Source organism: Schistocerca piceifrons, chromosome 1, assembly GCF_021461385.2.
Source record: "Schistocerca piceifrons isolate TAMUIC-IGC-003096 chromosome 1, iqSchPice1.1, whole genome shotgun sequence".
Classification (NCBI taxonomy): Eukaryota; Metazoa; Arthropoda; class Insecta; order Orthoptera; family Acrididae; genus Schistocerca; species Schistocerca piceifrons.
In genome coordinates, this window is record NC_060138.1 from 1,110,845,479 (window position 1) to 1,110,868,862 (window position 23,384).

Here is a 23,384-nt window from a genome sequence, read left to right on the forward strand (position 1 = left end):
CCATATAGCATTTAAAAGGAAATTAAAAGAATTTCTTAATGGCAACTTCTACTCATTAGGTGAATTTTTGGATATAGTAAGTGGGTAATTTCCCAACCTCCACAAAAAAATAAATAAATAGATAAAATAAAATAAAAACATATCAAAAAATAAAAAAAATATTGAGTGTCATGTAATAGTTTGTCTAATGTAATATCTTGTATAGACACCTTTTATTAACCTGACACGTTCCACATCATTACGAAGTGTCGTATTCATGATCTATGGAACAAGTACTAATCTAATCTAATCTACTCATGTATGTTAAAGGTAATTATGCAAAAATGAAAAAAAATGAATTTAAGGAGGCAGATGGCAAAACAAGAGAGCAAGTAAAAAGCTTCCAACTTCCAGAGTGAGATTATCACTCCGCAGCGGAGTGTGCGCTGTTATGAAACTTCCTGGCAGATTAAAACTGTGTGCCCGACTGAGACTCGAACTTGGGACCTTTGCCTTTCGCGGGCAAGTGCTCTACCATCTGAGCTACCGAAGCACGACTCACGCCCGTAACTCACAGCTTTACTTCTGCCAGTACCTCGTCTCCTACCTTCCAAACTTTACAGAAGCTCTCCTGCGAAACTTGCAGAACTAGCACTCCTGAAAGAAAGGATATTGCGGAGACATGGCTTAGCTACAGCCTGGAGGATGTTTCCAGAATGAGATTATCACTCTGCAGCGGAGTGTGCGCTGATATGAAACTTCTGGCAGATTAAAACTGTGTGCCCGACTGAGACTCGAACTCGGGACCTTTGCCATTCGCGAGCAAGTGCTCTACCATCTGAGCTACCGAAGCACGACTCATGCCCGGTACTCACAACTTTACTTCTGCCAGTACCTCGTGTCCTACCTTCCAAACTTTACAGAAGCTCTCCTGCGAAACTTGCAGAACTAGCACTCCTGAAAGAAAGCACATTGGGGAGACATGGCTTAGCCACAGCCTGGGGGATGTTTCCAGAATGAGATTATCACTCTGCAGCGGAGTGTGCACTGACATGAAACTTCCTGGCAGATTAAAACTGTGTGCCCGACCGAGACTCGAACTCGGGACCTTTGCCTTTCATGGGCAAGTGCTCTACCATCTGAGCTACCGAAGCACGACTCACGCCCGGTACTCACAGCTTTACTTCTGCCAGTACCTTGTCTCCTACCTTCCAAACTTTACAGAAGCTCTCCTGCGAAACTTGCAGAACTAGCACTCCTGAAAGAAAGGATATTGGGGAGACATGGCTTAGCCACAGCCTGGGGGATGTTTCCAGAATGAGATTATCACTCTGCAGCGGAGTGTGCACTGATATGAAACTTCCTGGCAGATTAAAACTGTGTCTCCGACCGAGACTCGAACTTGGGACCTTTGCCTTTCGCAGGCATGTGCTCTACCATCTGAGCTACCGAAGCACGACTCATGCCCGGTACTCACAGCTTTACTTCTGCCAGTAGCTCGTCTCCTACCTTCCAAACTTTAAAGAAGGTCTCCTGCGAAACTTGCAGAACTAGCACTCCTGAAAGAAACGATATTGCGGAGACATGGCTTAGCCACAGCATGGGGGGTGTTTCCAGAATGAGATTATCACTCTGCAGCAGAGTGTGCACTGATGTGAAACTTCCTGGCAGATTAATACTGTGTGCCCGACCGAGACTCGAACTCGGGACCTTTGCCTTTCGTGGGCAAGTGCTCTACCATCTGAGCTACCGAAGCACGACTCACACCCGGTACTCACAGCTTTACTTCTGCCAGTACCTCGTCTCCTACCTTCCAAACTTTACAGAAGCTCTCCTGCGAAACTTGCAGAACTAACACTCCTGAAAGAAAGGATATTGTGGAGACATGGCTTAGCCACAGACTGGGGGATGTTTCCAGAATGCGATTATCACTCTGCAGTGGAGTGTGCGCTGATATGAAACTTCCTGGCAGATTAAAACTGTGTGCCCAACTGAGACTCGAACTCGGGACCTTTGCCTTCCGCGGGCAAGTGCTCTACCATCTGGGCTACCGAAGCACAACTCACACCCGGTACTCACAGCTTTACTTCTGCCAGTACCTCGTCCCCTACCTTCCAAACTTTACAGAAGCTCTCCTGCGAAACTTGCAGAACTAGCACTCCTGAAAGATGGTAGAGCACTTGCTCATGAAAGGCAAAGGTCCCGAGTTCGAGTCTCGGTCGGGCACACAGTTTTAATCTGCCAGGAAGTTTCATATCAGCGTACACTCCGCTACAGACTGATAATCTCATTCTGGAAACATCCCCCAGGCTGTGGCTAAGCCATGTCTCCCCAATATCCTTTCTTTCAGGAGTGCTAGTTCTGCAAGTTTCGCAGGAGAGCTTCTGTAAAGTTTGGAAGGTAGGAGACGAGGTACTGGCAGAAGTAAAGCTGTGAGTACCGGGCGTGAGTCGTGCTTCGGTAGCTCAGATGGTAGAGCACTTGCCCGCGAAAGGCAAAGGTCCCGAGTTCGAGTCTCGGTCGGGCACACAGTTTGAATCTGCCAGGAAGTTTCAGCTTTCAGCTTGCTTCATCACAAGCTGCTTCGCTACGTCAAGGATATCTACTTCTATGTTTCTCATCTTGTCAGTTGTCCTTGCTTGGAATTCAGGAATATTTACTTCATGTTCTTTGGTGAGGACTTTCAGAAAACTGTGTTTAACAACTCTGCTTTAGTGGCACTGTGATCAGTGACTTCACCATTGTTATCGGTGGAGGGGCTCTACCGGTTGTCAAATACATCACCTACGAGCCTTGCCACAGTGATGCCATTCCAGAACTACAGCAGGACTTCCAGCACCTCCTCAAATCCTCAGAGCCATTCCATACTCTCTACCCTGAGTCTGTTTGTTTCCTCGCCTCCGCCACTCCCTGCACTCATACCTTGTACATGCTTCCTAAAGTGCGTGAACCCAACTTGGGTTGGACTTGGTGTGACATCACATGTGCTGGACAGCTGTTCAAATTGCTCCCCAATATTTTATGAAGTTTTAGACTTCAGATACAAATTTTAAAGATTATTGGTGTTAATATTTGCTGTAAAAGTAGATTATTAGTGGATTTCCATTCATCTCAATCTCTTGATTTGAGAGGTCTGTTATTGATGAGTGCACTTATGTTCTTCATTGAAGTCTCAGCAGTTGTTTACATTTCGCAGCGTGCGGTTGCAACTGCAGCAGTTCTAATGCAAAGTACTGACAAAGTTGTTTGTGCACTGTATTTGAATATTAAATTTAGTACTCTTCAATAGTTCATACAAATATTAGCAGTGTGTTTACACTTTGCGGCGCTGTAGTGGCCCATAAGTTAAGTGCTGACAAAGTTGTTTGTGCACTGTTATTCAGTTATTAAATTTAGTAGTTTTCAACAGTGTCTCACGCTGTTTCTGGTAAGATAGCAGTTCAGTAAACTTTTGTAGGCTTTCATCCACTGTGTTTTTTAGAGTTGTTTGTGCATTGAATTCATTTATTACATTCCGTACAGTAATTTCCACCTGATGTTTCTTATTGTTTCTAGTGAGATATTGCAGTAAATCTTTCGTTCAGTGTGTTTAAATTTGTCGAGTGTTCCAGAAATCCCTTGAATTTTTGGTTTTAGATAAGTAATTGTGTGAAGTTTTGCAGTATTCATATTAGTTGTGGTTCAGTAGTATTAACAAAAGAAGCTGCTTTCTTAGTAGAGAGTGAAATTTTGGGTAACTATTGTTATTTCTTTAAATAGTTCTGTTGCAATTGAACTTAGGCAACATACACTATAGTTTTTTCAGCAACTGTTAAAATTTTACCATGAGTGAAAAGTGTGGGCTTTGTCGTAGGTTTATGAGTAGCAAGCTACAGTGTGAGATTTGTTCAAAATATTTTTATTTGGGGGAAATGCAGAGGGGAAGCCACTGGGCATTCTAGTGAGATCATCTCCTGGAAATGCAGAATTTGTAGCAGAAATAAGTTGATAGAGGAGCAGGATGTAAGATCTGTGTCCTTCAGGTGTAGTTACAAGATGCAAAGGAGGAACTAGATAGCTTGAGGAGGGTAAAGTGCACTGGGGAATGGAAGCTGGCAGTTGGTAAGAAGGCAACTAGGAGGAGGAGGAGATATTCAGACAATTGTACTGTGTATATAACCAATAGATTTGACCAACTGTTGGAGTTGAGTGGAGGGCAGCCTCTTGTAGCTGTAGAAGTAGGAAACATGCAGCAGTCCTCAGCAGTTAGGGAGCCTAAGTCAGTTGCAAATTCTAACAGAAAGAAGGAGATTCTGCTGCTAGGCAGTTTGCATTGCAGAGGTGTAGGCCAGCAGTTGCAGGAAGTGTTGGGGAGTACCAGCTCACCAGCATTGTGAAGCCTTGTGCAGGATGGCTCAGGTGGTTGTTAACATAGAGGAGTTATGTAGGAATTTTATGAAGGTGTTGATAGTGGGTGGAGCTGGGAATAGTGTTAATAGGGACGGGGAGTATGATGTAGGTGGTGACTTGGTAGAGATAGCAACTCAAACTGGTGGCACTAATATGCACTTCATGCAACCGTTTCAGTGTCTTGATCGGCATCATCTTAATGCTGCTGTTAGGCGTGTTAACATGGGGCTGGAAAAGGTGCTGATAGCAGAGGGCATGGCTCACATTGCAATGGTGCCAGTTAAGTCTATTAACAGATTGGGTTTCACTAGGCATGGGTGCACCTCAGCAGATATGGGAAGGGAAGGCTGGCAAAGCTTATAGGCGATAGTGTAGTGGGTGGTGGTGGGATCACTGATGGAAAAAATCCTGTATTAGTTGGTGTTAGAGCTGCACCGTTTTTTAGACTGAAGTCAGCTGATAAGTATCCCTTCTTAAAGGAAGTCCCTCTAACAAAGGGATCACCTTCTGAGGAAGTCAGGTATCCAAGTAGTAGAGGAATTAGCATATTTCATCAAAATATAAGAGGTATTATGGATAACGTTTGTAAACTGCTTATACGTGTTGACACTGATGTTATAGGTATATTGGAGCACCACTTAAATAATTTGACAGTTCAGGGCATTCCTTTTCCAGGATACAGATTATCTGGCTGTTTTTCAAGGAGTTCTTTGCAGAGTGAGGGAGTGGCCATGTGTGTAAAAAACAGTATTCCATTTGAGTCCATAGATGTATCATGGCATTGCACTGGACAGGTATTTGAATGTCATGCAGGGGCAGTTGAATTTAGTGAAACTATACTTCTAATTGTTGTTTATAGGTCCCCTAACTCTGACTTCAGAGCATTTATGCTCAAGCAAGAGAGGGTTCTTGGTTCACTTGATAGGAAGTGCCAAAAATTATTTATATGTGGTGAATTCAGTATTAATTTTGTATGTGATAGTGAAAGAAAAAGGATGTTGAAAGAACTCCTAAATTTATATGATCTGATGCAGAAAGTGTTTCTTCCAACCAGGGTACAGAGGAACAGTAGCCCAGCCATAGATAATATTTTTACTCATTCTTCATTACTAGATGGGCATTCTGTTAGTGAAAGGGTGAATGGCCTTTCAGACCATGGTGCACAAATTGTAACACTAAAAGGCTTTTGGACATAAACAAATGTTATACATATTTACAAACTACATAGAAAAACTGATCCAATGGCAGTAGAGAGTTTTTTAAAACTTGTTAAGGAACAAGAGTGGCAGGATGTTGATAAAGCTGATAACATATATGACAAATATAATGCTTTCCTTAACACATTTCTCATGGTCTTTGAAAGTTGCTTGCCATTAGAGTGTTCTAAACAGGGTACTAGCAGTAAATGGCAGACTAGTTGGCTGACTAGTAGGATGTTCATGTAGAACAAAGTGGGAATTACATCTACATTTACTTTGATACTCTGCAAATCACATTTAAGTGCCTGGCAGAGAGTTCATCGAACCACCTTCACATTTCTCTATTATTCCAATCTCGTATAGCACGTGGAAAGAACGAACACCTATATCTATCCGTACGAGCTATCATTTCCCTTATTTTATCATGGTGATTTCTTCTCCCTGTGTAGGTCGGTGTCAACAAAATATTTTCGCATTTGGAGAAGAAAGTTGGTAATTGTAATTTCGTGAGAACATTCCATCACAATGAAAAACACCTTTGTTTTAATGATGTCCAGCCCAAATCCTGTATCATTTCAGTGACACTCTCTCCCATATTTCGTGGTAATACAAAATGTGCTGCCCTTCTTTGAACTTTTCGATTTACTCCATCAATTCTATCTGGTAAGAATCCCACACTGCGCAGCAGTATTCTAAAAGAGGACAAACAGGCGTAGTGTTGGCAGTCTCCTTAGTAGATCTGTTACATTTTCTAAGTGTCCTGCCAGTAAGATGCATTCTTTAACTAGCCTTCCCCACAACATTTTCTGTGCGTTCCTTCCAATTTAAGTTGTTCGTAATTGTAATTCCAAGGTATTTAATTGAATTTATGGCCTTTAGGTTTGACTGATTTATCGCGTAACCGAAGTTTAACAGATTCTGTTTGACACTCATGTGAATGACCTCACACTTTTTGTTATTTAGAGTCAACTGCCAATTTTCGCACCATTCAGATATCTTTTCTAAATAATTTTCCAATTTGTTTTGATCTTTTGATGACTTTGTTAGTCGATAAACAACAGCATCATCTGCAAACAACCTAAGACGGCTGCTCAGATTGTCTCCCAAATCGTTTATACAGATAAGGAATAGCAAAGGGCCTATAGCACTACCTTGGGGAACGCCAGAAATCACTTCTATTTTACTCGATGACTTTCCAATAGTTACTACGAACTGTGACCTCTCTGACAGGAAATCACAAATCCAGTCACATAACTGAGACGATATTCCATAAGCACGCAATTTCACTACAAGCCACTTGTCTGGAACAGTGTCAAAAGCCTTCCAGAAATACGGAATCAATCTGAAATCCCTTGTCAATAGCACTCAACACTTCATGCGAATAAAGAGCTAGTTGTAACAATACCAGAGAAGGAAAGTTGCTACTCACCATGTAGCGGATATGCTGAGTCGCGATAGTTTCTATTGCGACTCAGCATCTCCGCTATATGGTGAGTAGCAACTTTCCTTCTCTGGTATTGTTACATTCCATCCTGGACTTCCCATTGTTTGATTAAAGAGGTAGTTGTGTTTCACAAGAATGATGTTTTCTAAATCCATGTTGACTGTGTGTCAATAGACCGTTTTCTTCAAGGTAATGCATAATGTTCGAACATAATATATGTTTCAAAATCCTTTTGCATATCGGAGTTAATGGTATGAGCCTGTAGTTTAGTGGATTACTCCTTCTACATTCTTGAACATTGGTGTGACCTGTACAACTTTCCCATCTTTGGGTACAAATCTTTCGTTGAGTGAACAGTTATATATTATTGTTAAGTATGGAGCTAATGCATCAGTGTACTCAGAAAAGAACCTAATTGGTATACAGTCAGAACCAGAAGACTTGCTTTTATTAAGTGATTTAAGTTGCTTCTCTACTTCGAGGGTATTTACTTCTACGTTATTCATGTTGGCAGCTGTTCTTGATTCGAATTCTGGAATATGTACTTCGTCATCTTTTGTGAAGGCATTTCGGAAGGCTGTGCTTGGGCAGCACTGTCTTTGATAGTATCTCCATTGCTATCACACAGAGAAGGCATTGATTGCGTCATGCCGCTAACATACTTCACATACGACCAGAATCTCTTTGGATTGTGTCAAAATGTTAGAAATAGTCACAATCAAGCTACAGTAGCCCATTACAAACAGTTTTGTAAGGTGCTTAAGAATGATATTAGGAAGGCAAAGAGTATGTAGTATGCAAATAGAATAGCTAATTCACAGAATAAAATTAAAACCATATGGTCAGCTGTGAAGGAAGTGCCTGGTCAGCAGCACAAGGTCAATGATATACATACATACATACATATATCTAAAAACAAAGATGATGTGACTTACCAAATGAAAGTGCTGGCAGGTCGACAGACACACAAACACAAACAAACATACACACAAAATTCAAGCTTTCGCAACAAACTGTTGCCTCATCATCCCTCTTTCCTGATGAGGCAACAGTTTGTTGCGAAAGCTTGAATTTTGTGTGTATGTTTGTTTGTGTTTGTGTGTCTGTCGACCTGCCAGCACTTTCATTTGGTAAGTCACATCATCTTTGTTTTTAGATATATTTTTCCTACGTGGAATGATTCCCTCTATTATAACCATATCATTAATTTGAACCCAACAATTACGTTTGTTATTGTCGCTGTTGCATTTCGAAATCTTTCCTGTCGTCTATTTTCTCTTTATTTTCTCTTTCTGTTTTTACCAGTAGTCTCACTTTGTATTCACCTTCCCCTTTTTACCGTAATACAATTTTATCCCGCCTATATATACTCAATAATACGTAACCCACTTCCAAACCATAACCAAAAAAATTTTATTTTCCACTTCCAACACTACCGCTGCTATAAAATCCACCATTTCTAGTTCAATAACAGCTGCTTTCATGTATTAAACAACCATTTCGGCTAGTTCTGATAACTTTCACTTTATTTCCACTTCCGTTTTTCGCACATCACTGATCATTTTTAGCCGCTCCCCACAGGTTTTAACGTCATTATTTCTTAGTCAGACAATTGTTAGCCCCATTCTGGTAATCTTTCACCACAACACCACTCCTTTTAATACATTTACACGTTTTTTCGAAATTTTCCCGAATATATCCGTCCTTTAACGTGTTCTAGCGGCAACACAACCACCTAACCTTCATGCACATCGCTGTCTACCAACCCAAGTTCACCACAGGATCAACTTAACCGACACTTTTTCGCCTTTTTTCATACCAGATCTCCAGTTACTTTCCAGTTCACCCTTATCTCTCCCCATATATTTTTATCTTTCATTTTCATTTCAACCTCATGTTTCCCTCTTTCCTGATGAGGCAACAGTTTGTTGCGAAAGCTTGAATTTTGTGTGTATGTTTGTTTTTGTTTGTGTGTCTGTCGACCTGCCAGCACTTTCATTTGGTAAGTCACATCATCTTTGTTTTTAGATATATTTTTCCTACGTGGAATGATTCCCTCTATTATATACATACATACATACATACATACATACATACATTAATCCTTGTTCCATAGAGCATGAATATGACATTTCGTAATGATGTGGAATGTGTCACTTTAACATAAGTTTTCTTTACACAAAATAATTATTTAATTAATTAACTTTTTTACAGTTACTACTTCATTTGTAAGAATTCATCTATTGAGTAGAAGGAGTTGTCTTTCAGAAATTCTTTTAATTTGCTTTTAAACGTTGGTTGGCTGTCTGTCAGACTTTTGATACTGTTTGGCAAATGACCAAAGATTTTTGTGGCAGTATAATTCACCCCTTTCTGTACCAAAGTGACATTTAATCCAGAATAGTGAATATCATCCTTTCTTCTCGTGTTGTAGCTATGCACTTCATTGTTATTTTTGAATTGGGATGGGTTATTAATGACAAATTTCATAATTGAATATATGTATTGTGAAGGTACTGTGAATATGCCAAGTTCCCTAAATAAATGTCTGCGAGGTGATCGTGGGTGGGCTGCAGCTATTATTCTGATTACCCACTTTTGTGCAATGAATACTTTCCCTCTTAATGACGAATTGCCCCAAAATATGATGCCATATGAAAGCAATGAATGAAAATAGACATAGTAGGCTAATTTACTGATATGTTTATCACCAAAACTTGCAATAATCCTAATAGCATAAGTAGCTGAACCTAACCGTTTCAGCAGATCATCGGTGTGTTTCTTCCAGTTCTATTTCTCATCAATGCGCACACCCAGAAATTTTGAGTATTCTACCTTAGCAACAGATTTCCATTCATAGTCTATATTTATCCATGGTGTTATGCCATTTACAGTACAGAATTGTATAAACTGTGTTTTCTCAAAATTTAGTGAGAGTCCATTTGCAGAGAACCAACTTATTAATTTTCTGAAAGAGATTATTAGCAATTTCCTCAGCTTATTCTTGCTTCTTGAGTGTAATTACTATACTTGTATTATCAGCAAAAAGAACAAACTTTGCATCTTCATGAGTATAGAGTGGCAAGTCATTAATATATACTAAGAACAATAAGGGACCCAAGACTAAACCCTGTGGGACATCATTCTTGATACCTACCCAGTTGGAGGACTCTGCTGGTTTTGTAGACTATCTTTACTGTTAATTTCAACCTTCTGCTTTCTTCCAGTTAAGTATGAATTAAACCATTTGTGCACTGTCCCACTCATACCACAATACTGAAGCTTATCTAGAAGAATTTCATGATTCACACAATCAAAAGCCTTTGAGAGATCACAAAATATCCCAATGGGTGATGTTTGGTTATTCATTGCATTTAATATTTGATCAGAAAAAGCATATATAGCATTTTCTGTTGAAAAGCCTTTCTGAAAACCAAATTAACATTTTGTTAGTACTGCATTTTTACAAACATGTGATGCTACTCTTGAATACATTACTTTTTCAAGAATTTTGGCTAAAGCTGTCAGAAGTGAGATTGGACAGTAGTTGTTAGCATCAGATCTATCCCCTTTTTTATGCAATGGTTTAACAATAGCATATTTCAGTCTATGTGGAAAAATTCCCTGTTTCAGTGAGCTACTACATATGTGGCTGAGGATCCTATAAAGTCAGTTCATAGTAAAAATATTTCTGTTGCTGATAAGCCGGAAATATATGTACAGTATTTAACAATCACTTTCTAAGCATTTCTGGTGAATTAAATAAAAATGTAGTTTCTACAGGGAATCATATAACTCTCATGGAAAATGCCTTTCCATAATTGATGTCTGATATACTCCTATGACAAGGAGGAGATTGAGTTAATAATTAAATCACTGAAGGCTAAGGACTCTCATGGCTATGATGGAGTGCCTAATGGAATATTAAAGTACCATGCTGCACATGTTAGCTGTGTACTGAGCCATATTTGTAATATTTCCTTCAAGAATGGTCAATTTCTATGCCATCAGTGTTTGCTCAAGTTATTGAAAATGCTGTGTATGTAAGAATAAGTCATCATTTTATTTCACATAATTTGCTGTCAAATGTACTGTAAAGTTTTAGAAATGGTTTAATGATTGAAAATGCTATATTCTCTTTTCTCTGTGAGGTACTGGATGGATTAAACAAAAGGTTTCAAATGCTAGCTATCTTTTTTGGTTTAACTTAAGCATTTGATTGTGTTGATCATAAAATATTGCTCCAGTAGTTGGGCCATTATGGAAAATGGGGAGTAGCTCACATTTGGTTCACCTCTTACTTTAACAGCAGCCAGCAAAATGTCATTATTCACAGTGTTGAAAATGGCTATGATGTGGAGCCTGAGTAGGGCACGATCAAATGACAGGTGCCCCAGGGATCAGTGCTGGGGTCACTCCTGTTGCTTATTTATATAATTGATATGCCCTCTAGTATTACAGGTGATTCTAAAATATTTCTGTTAGCTGATGGCACTAGCTTGGTAGTAAAGGATGTTGTGTGTAACATTGGCTCTGTTTCAAATATCGCAGCTAATGATATAAGTTCATGGCTTGTAGAAAATAAACTAACACTAAATCACAGTAAGACTCAGTTTCTAACACACAATTCAACAAAACCCGACATGAATTGGCATATGATTAGTGAAACTGAACAGTTCAGATTTCTAGGTGTTTAGATAGATAGTAAATTGTCATGGAAAATCCACATTCAGGAGCTTATTCAGAGACTTAATGCCACCATTTTTACTATTCCAATGGTATCTGAAGTAAGTGACTGTTCGACTTAAAACGTAGTCTGCTTTTATTTTCATTCACTTATTTCATATGGTACTATATTTTGGGGTAACTCTTCCCATTCTCAAATGATATTTTTGGCTCAGAAACGGGCAGTTTGGGCAATAAGTGTTGTAAGTTCATGAAACTCTTGTCAACCCCTGTTCATCAGTCTGGGTATTCTGACATTGACCTCTCAATATATAGACTCTTTGCTGTCATTTCTTCTTAACAGTATCAGGTTATTCCTAAGAATTAGCAGCTTTCACTCAGTTAATGATGATGATGATGATGATGATGATGGTGATGAGGTCCTGTACTTCGAGGAGTGTAGGGGATGATGCAGAAGACCCACACTGCCGTACTAGGTGAGGTCCTAGCGGAGGTGGTTTGCCATTGCCTTCCTCCAACCATAATGGGGATGAATGATGATGATTAAGATGGCACAACAACAGCCAGTCATCTCGAGGCAGGAAAAATTCCTGACCCCACCGGGAATTGAACCCAGGACCCTGTGCGTGGGAAGTGAGAATGCTACTGCAAAACCATGAGCTCAGTTAATAGTAGGCAGAAATCCAGTCTGCATTTGGATCGCACTCCCTTGACTTTTGTGCAGAAAGCTGTGCAGTAAAGTGTTGCATCCATTTTCAATGAGCTACCACAAGAATTAAAAAATCTTAGCAGTAATCCACGCACTTTCAAGTTGCAACTGAAGAGTTTCTTCATGGGTCACTCCTTCTACTCTATCAAAGAGTTTCTTGAAAACTTAAGATGATTCCTATGGTATATTGTTGTTTGTGCTTACACAAACTTATGACTTGTAATTTTTTGGGTTCAAAACATTTTATCTTTTATTACTTTTATGTTGTAATTTCATGTGCTGACACGTTCCATGACCTTGGAGATTTGCTCCTCAATTTGGTCCTGTGAAACTGGACGTGTAAAATAAAAAATAAATAGTTTTCAGCAGTAACTCATGTCTAAATAGGGGCCCAATCATTCTACCTCTTTGATTCATGGCCCTAAGCTGAATCTTTAAAATCATGTGTTATGACTGTGCAGATGCTAATAATAATGGGACATTAACAATGTTTATTTTGCATTGTGATTAATGGGCTGGTAATGGAGAAGATGAACCCATGGCTTATTGTTAGGAGCCTTTGTGACATTTTTGGTCAATGTTTTTGGAAAATCAAGACAGGAAAAATCAGGATGACTGGAATTGGTAACACAAGTTATCTGAGTACCAGCCCTATAGACCACTCTCGTGGGACATCATAATCGAGCACTCTGCAATAAAATAATATCACCTATGTGAGTAAATTATGGTACATGGCGCTTTTATCATCATCTTCTCCAGATCTCTCTATTCTGAATTGTACACAATTTTCTTGGAAAACTTACTCACTTTTGCTGCTGCAAATATTTCACTGTCAACTGTTCTAGAATTACTTTACTCTTCCTTGTTTAAGTGCTTGATTGCTCTTACACTGCACAACTTTCTTTTTGTTATTATTGTCATTATTACTTGACTCATTAAAGTACCCCTTTTGTCTGTGTCCTTGTGCTCTTTAAACATATCTTATTGAAAGTAAACTGATCATATGCATTCATTGTATCCCTATGTCCAACACAGCTCATCAGCTCCAGTCCTAAAAGATGTGGGCCCTCTACAAGACACAGTATGCTTTACTGTTAATCAGTATATATAGACTATTGTGATGTTTATTGATAATGTGTTTCAGTGGTTTGAGGGGCTGTCACACTTCCGTTCGGCAGACATGAAACCATTAGGTGTCGGGAAGCTGTACCAAGCAATCTATAAAGTCCCATTTCTAGGTAAGTGGTTGCCAGCAATGATCACTAAGTCAACTGTGCTTGGCACAGAGGTTGGTATGAAAGCTGCAGTGCTTTACTGAGCACAGTCCTGTTGGAGGAGGAATGCCCTGCCTTCTTCCAACATCTGAGCTGACTTACCCAGCAAGTTAAAGGGGATCTAAAAGTTACGAAGGGCTATGATTCATATTGCAACTCAGCATTTTTCACTTACATAAACCATTGTTAGTGATTAAAGAGCAGGACCTTAGAATTTGTAGTCAGTTTAAATAACAATGTGCGCCTACTTTCGTACAGAACTCTGCGATTCTTGAAGTTTCGTTATATCTATTACATTATGCTTCTGAGTGTTAAACAGTGTCATTTGTATTTTTGTGGCTGTATTTCTGTCGTGTAAAATATTCAGTTTTTGTAACTGGCTGTTGATTAATTCTGTGACTGATGAAAACACTGAGAGAAAGAATTTGGCTGACTACAAACAAAGGAATGGATAAAGAGAACCACTTACCAGGCACACACACCAAAGCTACTGTCTACTCAGCAATGTAAGGAAAAGATAGCTTGCTACTTACTGTAAAGCTGACATGTTAACTTACAGACAGGCACAACTGAAAGGCACTTAAACATTAGCTGTAGGTCACAGCCTTCCTCAGAAAAGGAAACAAACACACATTCATTCATGCCTCGTGCACACGTGACTGCCATTTCTGGCAGCTTGTGCTGGAGTCTTTTAGTTGTACCTGACTGTAACTGAACATGTCATATTCATGTAAACAGCAATCTTTCTTTTCCTTACATTGTTGATATTCCAATGTGGAGTTTCCATTATGGCTATGACGGTTTTTTGCAATGGAACCTTGCATAAAAATTTCTTGGTTTATTCCCCACATCAGATTCAGATAAAATTCCAAACTTTTGTTGATATCCACCATCATCTTCATCAGGTACTAAAACTGATTGTTGTGAACTGGGAAGGTTGCATGTTTTATACCCACAGAACAGCATCCAATTGTCTGGGTTATGTCATGACGACACATCAGAGGTGGTTCGCTCTATGTTCGTGGATTTTGTTGCTCTCTCTACCTAGCATTTCAGCGCCATCCATCACATCAGGTGATTCACTGCAAGAATTATTCCTCTGTGTTCTGTCCTTGTTAACTGCACGCTTCCATGCATTGCTAAGTGCATAGCTGGTGTCTCTGGTGGAGTTGTTTTCACAAAGTCTTAATTTCAGCAGGTTCTCTGATAATGAGTCCCCATAGTTCAAAGCTATTGTTCCCATTTATTCAAACTATCTTGTGCAACTCTAATTTATCCAAATGCCCATATTTAAGGTGACACTGATGCTTGATCGGCAACCATCCTCTTTAATAGGTTGTAACGTTTCTTTAATTTTTCTGATTGACTGGAAGACTGGTCTGATATACATTGTCTTCTACACTCACAAGGAATGTTATAGATTCCCAGCACTCTCAGGCCAATATTATCTTTAATAGGTTGTAACATTTCTTTAATTTTTCTGGGTGACTGAAAGACTGGTCTGATTCCTTGCCTGCTTAGGGCTCTACCTATCTTGCTAGCTGTTGCACCACAGAATGGAAGCCACATTATGTGTTGATCCTCCCGGCTTGGTTCTCTGAACAGCATTGATCTAATGTCCCAGACAGAACACCCGTGCCTTCTGAACACTGTCTCCAGATGTTTAATCCTGGAACCAAGGTAGTCCATGTCCGAAATAGTTCTGGCTCTGTGTACTAAGATGTTCAGCACAGCTCTTTTCTGAACTGGATGGTGAAATCTATACATGTTAAAACACAGATCTGTATGCGCCAGTTTTCTGTACACATAATGGCCAAGTCATTCATCTGATTTCTGTTCAACAAACACATCTGAGAAATTCTTCACAAGTTCATCAGTGAAGCCGGAATTCTTAAGTAGCTCACATGCCTTCCTGCAAAGTGCCAGCGTGGGATCCTGTCTGAGACTTCGGTATTTACTATCTTCCAATAAGAAACCCATTCTTATGATAATTCATAGCATTGAAGATAACTTTAGCGTTCTCATTGTCAGTTGATAAGACAATTAACTCTTCATCCTTCTCCAACGATTTCAGTCCCTGTTTTTTCACTGTGCTAATATTGGAGTTAGTGGGCTTGACTGTCCTAAAATCCAGCTAGTAGCGAGCCTTACCCCATGTGCCACTTCCTCAGGAAGATGCTGAACCACTTGTTCTATTCCACTGATAATCTCAGGCACTGGTTGCTTTTGTGGAGCTGGAGCAAAGTTCAGCCCTTTACTGAGGACTGAGTTGATGGATGACAGTGTGGTAAAAGCCACTGGCCCCACCAGTTCCTTGTACATGGTTAAGCCACTCAAATTTATCTGTCTGTTTCACAGTTGTCTTGCTTAAATTAGCTCATTAATGTGCAGCCAAAGTCATGTCTACCCATTCCCAGGCTGATGGTGAGAGAACTGCAGATAGCAAGTTATAAGGACTGAGTGTTGGCAGCATAATTCTGGCTTCTCTGATGAACTTGTGAAGAATTTAAGGCCATGAGCAGTGCAGCCAGCCAGGTTGTACCGTCTGCCTAAAATACACAAAGACAGTGTCCCAGTAAGACCAATTATTAGTGCTGTCAGCTCACCTACATACAGCCTGACAAAGCATCTGATTAAACTATCAGCACCTATAGTCAATAGACATCATATTAAAAGCTCACAAAATTCTGTTGATATCATAAAGCAGATTAGGATAGGCCTGAAGAAGTCGTGGTTAGCTTTGATGTGGTCTCCCTGTTTATGAAGGTACCAGTGGAAGACACATTGAAACTGTTGGCCAGTCACTTCTCCCTGGAAATTTTGAAATTATTTCGGCACTCTTTGACTTACACATACTTCTTTTACGGTGGAAATTATTATGAAATGACGGATGGAACAGCCATTGGTTTGCCACTGTCACCAGCCGTAGCTAACTTTTTCATGGAATATTTTGAAGAATGAGCATTGAACAGTCCCCCCTTGTGGTCATTGCTTCTTCAGATATGCTGATGATACATTTTTAATCTGGCAACATGGCAGTGAGGCACTGCAGCAGTTCATTGATCATTTGAATGGTACACATCCCAACGTAAGATTTACAGTGGAGGTGGAGGAGGACTTGAAGCGACCTTTCTTAGATGTGTTTGTCAAATGGAGATCAGATGAACAACTCGGCCATTCTGTATAGAGAAAACCAGCACTTACAGATCTGTTTTCAATGGGAGTAAATTTCACCATCCAGTTGTAATCTTGCCAAAGGCCTTGCTGCAGTGGTAACACCAGTTCCCGTCAGATCACCAAAGTTAAGCGCTGTCGGGCTGGGCTAGCACTTGGATGGATGACCATGCGGTCTGCCGAGCACTGTTGGCACGTGGGGTGCTCTCAGCCCTTGTGAGGCAAACAGAGGAGCTACTTGATTGAGAAGTAACGGCTCCGGTCTCGGAAACTGACATACGGCCGGGAGAGTGGTGTGCTGACCACATGCCCCTCCATATCTGCATCCAGTGATGCCTGTGGTCTGAGGATGACACTGCGGTTGGTCGGTACCTTTGGGCCTTCATGGCCTGTGCAGGAGGAGTTTGGTTTGGTTTTTAGTTGTAATCTTACTCTCCCACACATCACTATTAAATTTTTCTTAGTGTCTTCATTAGTTTCAAAGGCTTTGAGAGGCATAAGATATGCGAAAGAAAAACTTTTTACTTATCTTCATTTTCTCTTCTTGATGTGGGCTCCAAGTCTTGCTTCTAGGTGTACATTCTTGCAGCTGAAATTGACATAACATTGTGGATTCCTGATGACTAAATAACTGATGAAGATTTAGTGTTGTTATGATTTTCTTTTATTTTATCCCATTCTTCTATATCACACTGACTTCACAATCTACATTTTCATACAACCGTCATTGTTGTAGAAAAAAAAAAGAAACTTGCATTTCCATCAGAGGTGTGGCCACTACTACTTACATTCTGCGGTACTCATAATATTGCAAAGAGTTTACAAAGGAAAAGAGTTTGTTTACAAACTTTATTGACAAAAGAAGAATCATCACCAAGATATAACATTATTTTATAAATGAATCCAGAAATAAATTTAATAATTAGTGTTAGATTGTGCAGTTAATAATATGAATTTTAAGTATACCAGAAATTTCATAATTTCAAATATTTTTAAAAAAGAATAATTTTAACTGTACGTACAGATTACTAACAAATTAATTTCTTTGTATACATTTTAGCCAGAAATATAATACATTGTATACAAAATCAAATGAAATTCTTTCAGTGAAACAGCTGAGAATGTTCACCTATACCAATTTCGGGATTAATCCTGGTAACGATTACTTCTACAAGAAAGAAAGGTTACATTAGAAAAGGATGTCCCATTACACAGTTCAGAAGAGAGCTATGCTGAACATCATAGTACACAGAGCCAGAACTATTTCGAACATGAACCATGCAGTTCCAGGATTAAGCATCTGAAGACGGTGTTCAGAAGGCACAGATATTCTGTCTGTGACATAGATCAACACTATTCAGAAAACCAAGCCATGAGGATCAACACATAATGTGGCTTCCATTCTGCAATGCAACATCTAGCAAGATAGGTAAAGTCCTAAACAGGAAAGGAATCAGACCAGTTTTCCAGCCACCCAGAAAAATTAAAGAAACATTACAGTCTATTAAGGATAATCTTGGCCTGATAGTGCTGGGAATCTATAACATTCCTTGTGAGTGTGGCAAGACTTACACAGGCAAGAGTATACAGATAGTTGCTGATCGTTGTGTTGAGCATCAGTGTCACCTTAAATAAGGGCATCTGGATAAATCAGAGGTGGCCTTTTAAATAAGCAGAAGATTTTGTTTGAACAAATGAGAACCTGCTCATGACAAGGATAAAACACAGAGGAATAATTCTCGCAGTGAACTGCCTGATGTGACGGATGTTGCTGAATGCTAGATACTGCGTGCCAGCAAAATCTATAGTCGCAGAGCACACCATCTCTGTACATGTTGTCATGATATAACCCAGCCAATCGGATGCTATTCTGTGGGTATAAAAGAGAGAACCTGGCCAGTTCATGACAGTCAGTTTATTGGTGGTGGATATCACTGATAGCTCAAAATTTTATCTGAATTTGATGCAGCAAGTAAACTGAGAAATTTTCGTGAATGAATTTTCCATTATTTGAGTCTGTCTCCACTCATTTGCATGTTTGTGTATCATCTGTGTTTTCCAGTACCATATCAATTAGAGTACAGCGTCATTTTCAGATGTTGTTGCTGAAATAAAACCTCAGTATTTTTCTTTATTTTTATTTCTTTCTTTACTCTACCAATCCACTTATTCTGCACTTGGCACTCTCTGACATAAGCTCTCCCTGCTCTCAAAATCCCATATGCCATGATGTCACATTTCCGTTGTTTGCAGTTCCTCTCACCCTTGCATTTTGTGGGCTTGCCTAACTGAAGTATGGTGTTCCTACTCTCATATGTCTTCAGTTAATGTACAGCATTGGAAGGATTTCTCAGTTTTAGGAACTTATGTGTCTGTCTTTATTTCTGAGAATATCTATCGTTATTATTGTAGTTACATAGACACATTTTGTATTACAATAATTAAAATTCAAGGATGTAAATAATGCAGAAAAAAGTGTATAGGCAACCACTCATCTACAGAAGCATCATGAGTGTTCTCCTGGCCCCTTTTCAAGTATTGGATAACATATGGCTTCACACACACACACACACACACACACACACACACACACACACACACACACACACAATATCGCAAGCAAGGCAGCTCAGCTAGCTAAGCTACTCATTACAAATATCCAAAGGCCAGTTACAGACAGCATATTAAAAACAGTATACATGTACAAGTGGTTGGTGTCTGTGTCCTCAATGGATGTCGGATGAGCCTTCTTAACATGGTGAAGGATTCCACCAGGTTCGCACACTAGGTGCGCATTGTGGTTATTCTCAACCCTTATTCCTTCCTATTGTTTCAGTAAGCCCTAAAGTTGGTCTGATGCACTTATCCATTCCTGTCATTTGACAGCTGTTCTCTTTATTTCAACATAAATGATGCATCTTACGTAATTGTATATATCTTACATAATTATATATGTACAAGGCATATTTGAATAGTGAGGGCAGTTTGGAAATTGACCCCTGTTTCAATTCTGTATCGGTATAGAATATCCGCATCTTGTTGCCTGTAACAATACGGGAAAACAAAATCATGTCCATTTCATCAGTATCAAATAATGGAACATCTGGGCCAGAATAATAACAATATGAGGTAGGAGTGATTGCTACCTATGGCAATTTACATCAAACTCCACAAGCTGCCTAACGGTGTGTGGCAGAGGGTACATACAGTACCACTAACTGATCTCCTCTTCCCTGTTCCACTCACAAATGGTGCATGGGAAAAATGATTGTAGGTAAGCCTCTATATTATCTCTAATTTCATGAATTTTCTTGCCATAATCATTTTTGTGAGATGCAATTCATGCCGCCAATGGTGTGGCCTAGAGTTGCGGACGTCAGCCACCACAGCTTCGACACTTTGTGGCGTAGCTGGATGGTTTTTCTAGATGTGAGTTGCTATCCTCAACTTGTTCATCAAGTCACCCTTTACGACCCCTCATAGTTTTTCATTATCATTTTGTTATATCCTGTATGTATAAGGCTGTATTTGATGTGGACCGAATACATGTTTCGTGCAGCAACTTTTACAAAGTCACTGTCCTTATAAAATGAAAATTTCTCCTACAACATTGACTTAAAGTACTGTATACATATTTATTTTCAGGAGATTATGTGATATTGCTGCGTACCACAGAGTATGTGCCTGACATGAGAATAGTGCTGGAAAGTGAATCTTTTTTGAAGCCAAGAATAGAAATTAGTGCTTTTCCTGTCAGCAGCAGAGGAACAAGATTGACATTCAGGCTAACATTCCAGAGGAAATCATTGCTATTTCAGGTGAGTACTTCTCTTGTGAAAATATCAACAATGAATTGACTAATGAGAGCCACACATTACATATTCAGATTGTAGAGCAAAACACTGAAGTGACTAATGGGAGCCACTCATTACATATTCAGATGGTATAGCAGAACACTGAAGTTCAGCTTGCAAACTTGAATTCTTCTTTAGAGCTCACAGATAACAAATGTACACACACCGGTCTCCTGGTGCTGCTGCTTTTTTTCATCACACACACACACACACACACACACACACGACACCACACCACACCACACACAACCACCATTCTCTTGGTGCTGCTTCTGTACTGGATTTAGGTTTTAAGGCTGAACTACAATATTCAACTTCTTGTTCATGCACATATCCACTTATTAACACTGCCTCCATGTAACAAGTGGTTATTTTTCTTGTAACTTTTAACAGTATTAAGTTACAGGTGTACATTTGATACTAGGTAATTTTAGAAACTTGTTAAAATGATTTGTATTTGTTGCCATAATCTAAAGTATAACAGAACACCTTTTACATTAATGACAATGCATGAGCCTCCTGGGCTGCACTTTGTGGTTAGAATTTTGTTGTCTCTGTATTTTATAGCACTGGATGTATTTTGTATGTCAAATTATACAGAAGTTCAAATTTTTATTTCTGCATCTGAAGATGATTGTTTGAGACTTGTCTGTGTCTGCTCTGAAAATAAAAATTTATGCTAAAATGTAGCAATTACAGTTATCTCCAAATCACACAAAAAAGAAAAATGAATTCAAACAATTTTAGTAATTTTTTTGAAAAGCAAGATATAGGAAGCAAACTTTTTTCGAATTTTACTCATCATAATCATATTCTGTTCTTTAAAAATAGGTATTAAAAGTCTGTTTTGTAAGTCTTTAAATCTGTGGAGACTGAAAACTAGAGATGATGTATAAAATGGAAGGAACTTGATTTCTGAAGTCAAAGACTTTGTTTTTTAACTATAGGCAGAAGAAAATTCTTAAGGTATGATGGACAGTCAAAAAATTTGTATGGAAAAAAATGACACAGGGGTTTGTTAACTTGATAGTGATCTTCATAATTGACTGTTAAACTATTCAGTATAATGCTGCCTTCCACTTGTTCTGTGAATTTGATGTGTACCATATTGCACAAGAGAAGAGACAATGACAATATGGCACATAATCTCATTAGTGCTTCATGCCTGGTACGCACTCCAAGTTTTTGAAACTGACATAAGCACTGAAACTGTCATTCAAATTGAAGTGACAGTCAGTGTGGAATGATGGAATCTCTGAAGCCATTTGCATCACTGAGAGGTTACAAGTCTTGTAGAAGTCTTCAGACTATGCTGATGCAACAGCCATACTCAGACTCATATGCCTTTACTATTTTTAATATGATACCAAGTATTAAGTTCCTGTAGTTCACCTCCAGTGCAAATATGATGTATTGAATGATTTGTGTACTAGATATTGATGACTATAGGCAGTTGTGAAACATTATCTTTCTTCATAATTCTTCTACACACACACACACACACACACACACACACACACACACACACACATGTCCAAGAATAAACAATGCAGCTCAAAAATTTGATGTATGTACATCATACAACACTTGTCTTTCATGTTCTGACAGTCACTTATGCCATTGTTCTGGATAATGTTGCATGTGACTCTGTGGTAATTTTCTCAGTAGCAAACAAAACTGCCTAAGAAAGGTGTGGACACCAAGTGTCAGACACTTGCTGCGAGAGACTGGCAGTTGACAGTCAATGTAAGTAAATTTAATATATTGTACATACAGTCAATTCAACAAGAAAGTGTGCGCCGTTATCTGTATGATTAAAAGACACTATTATAATATATGTGTACATGAAAATATGTGTTTTTACTAACTGCACAATTAACTAATAATTAATCCAATCGCCGCCATTATCGATTATAGCTTGGCAGCTTAGCCCTCTCTCCAATAAGTCATCCACATTTACAACCTCTAAATATTGTTCGACCCACTTCACAACAAATGTCTTTGACTTCCTAAGAATTTTAGCAGCAGATGCATATGAAAGCTTTGGTCCTTTTGGTTGATTTTCAGGGAACACTGCCTCGTGATGCTTCAGATATTTTGCACTCATTTTAAACTGCAACTGACAAAACAAAAAATTCAACTCTCACACTGTTTATCTATGCACTGTGCAAAAATGCATTGATTACAGATTCGAAATCATTACCAGAAGCCGGCTAGAGTGGCCGAGCAGTTCTAGGTGCTACAGTCTGGAACCGCGTGACCGCTACAGTTGCAGGTTCGAATCCTGCCTCGGGCATGAATGTGTGTGATGTCCTTAGGTTGGTTGGGTTTAAGTAGTTCTAAGTTCCAGGGGACTGATGACCTCAGAAGTTAAGTCCCATAATGCTCAGAGCCATTTGTAACATTTTGAATCATTGCCAGAGATGTCACTAAGGATGTTATGCTTAAAATTGTGGCATACACTTTCTTGTGGAACTGACTGTAACTAGATGGGAAAACCTATTGTTAATCAGTTATTTGAAATAGTGACAGCCATATTGTATCTAGGCATATGTATTCCGAATGTTTTAAGATCGAATGACCCAATGCAGATAGTTATAGAAAACACAGATGTCACATGGAGATTAATTTGAAAGAATCCTATGGAATTGAAATTCATCCTTTAAGGCGGTAGTT

The 23,384-nt window shown here is 39.1% G+C and overlaps 1 protein-coding gene across 4 annotated transcripts in view; it reads left to right on the plus strand.

Annotated features, from left to right (window-relative positions):
* Positions 1 to 23,384, plus strand: part of LOC124776917 — an 87,460-nt gene that overhangs the window by 39,327 nt on the left and 24,749 nt on the right. For all 4 annotated transcript variants that reach the window (XM_047252157.1, XM_047252149.1, XM_047252142.1 and 1 more), the window contains exons 3-4: positions 13,551 to 13,644; positions 20,500 to 20,672. In XM_047252157.1, coding sequence (XP_047108113.1) covers positions 13,551 to 13,644; positions 20,500 to 20,672 — 267 coding nt within the window. The remainder of the gene's footprint in view (positions 1 to 13,550; positions 13,645 to 20,499; positions 20,673 to 23,384) is intronic.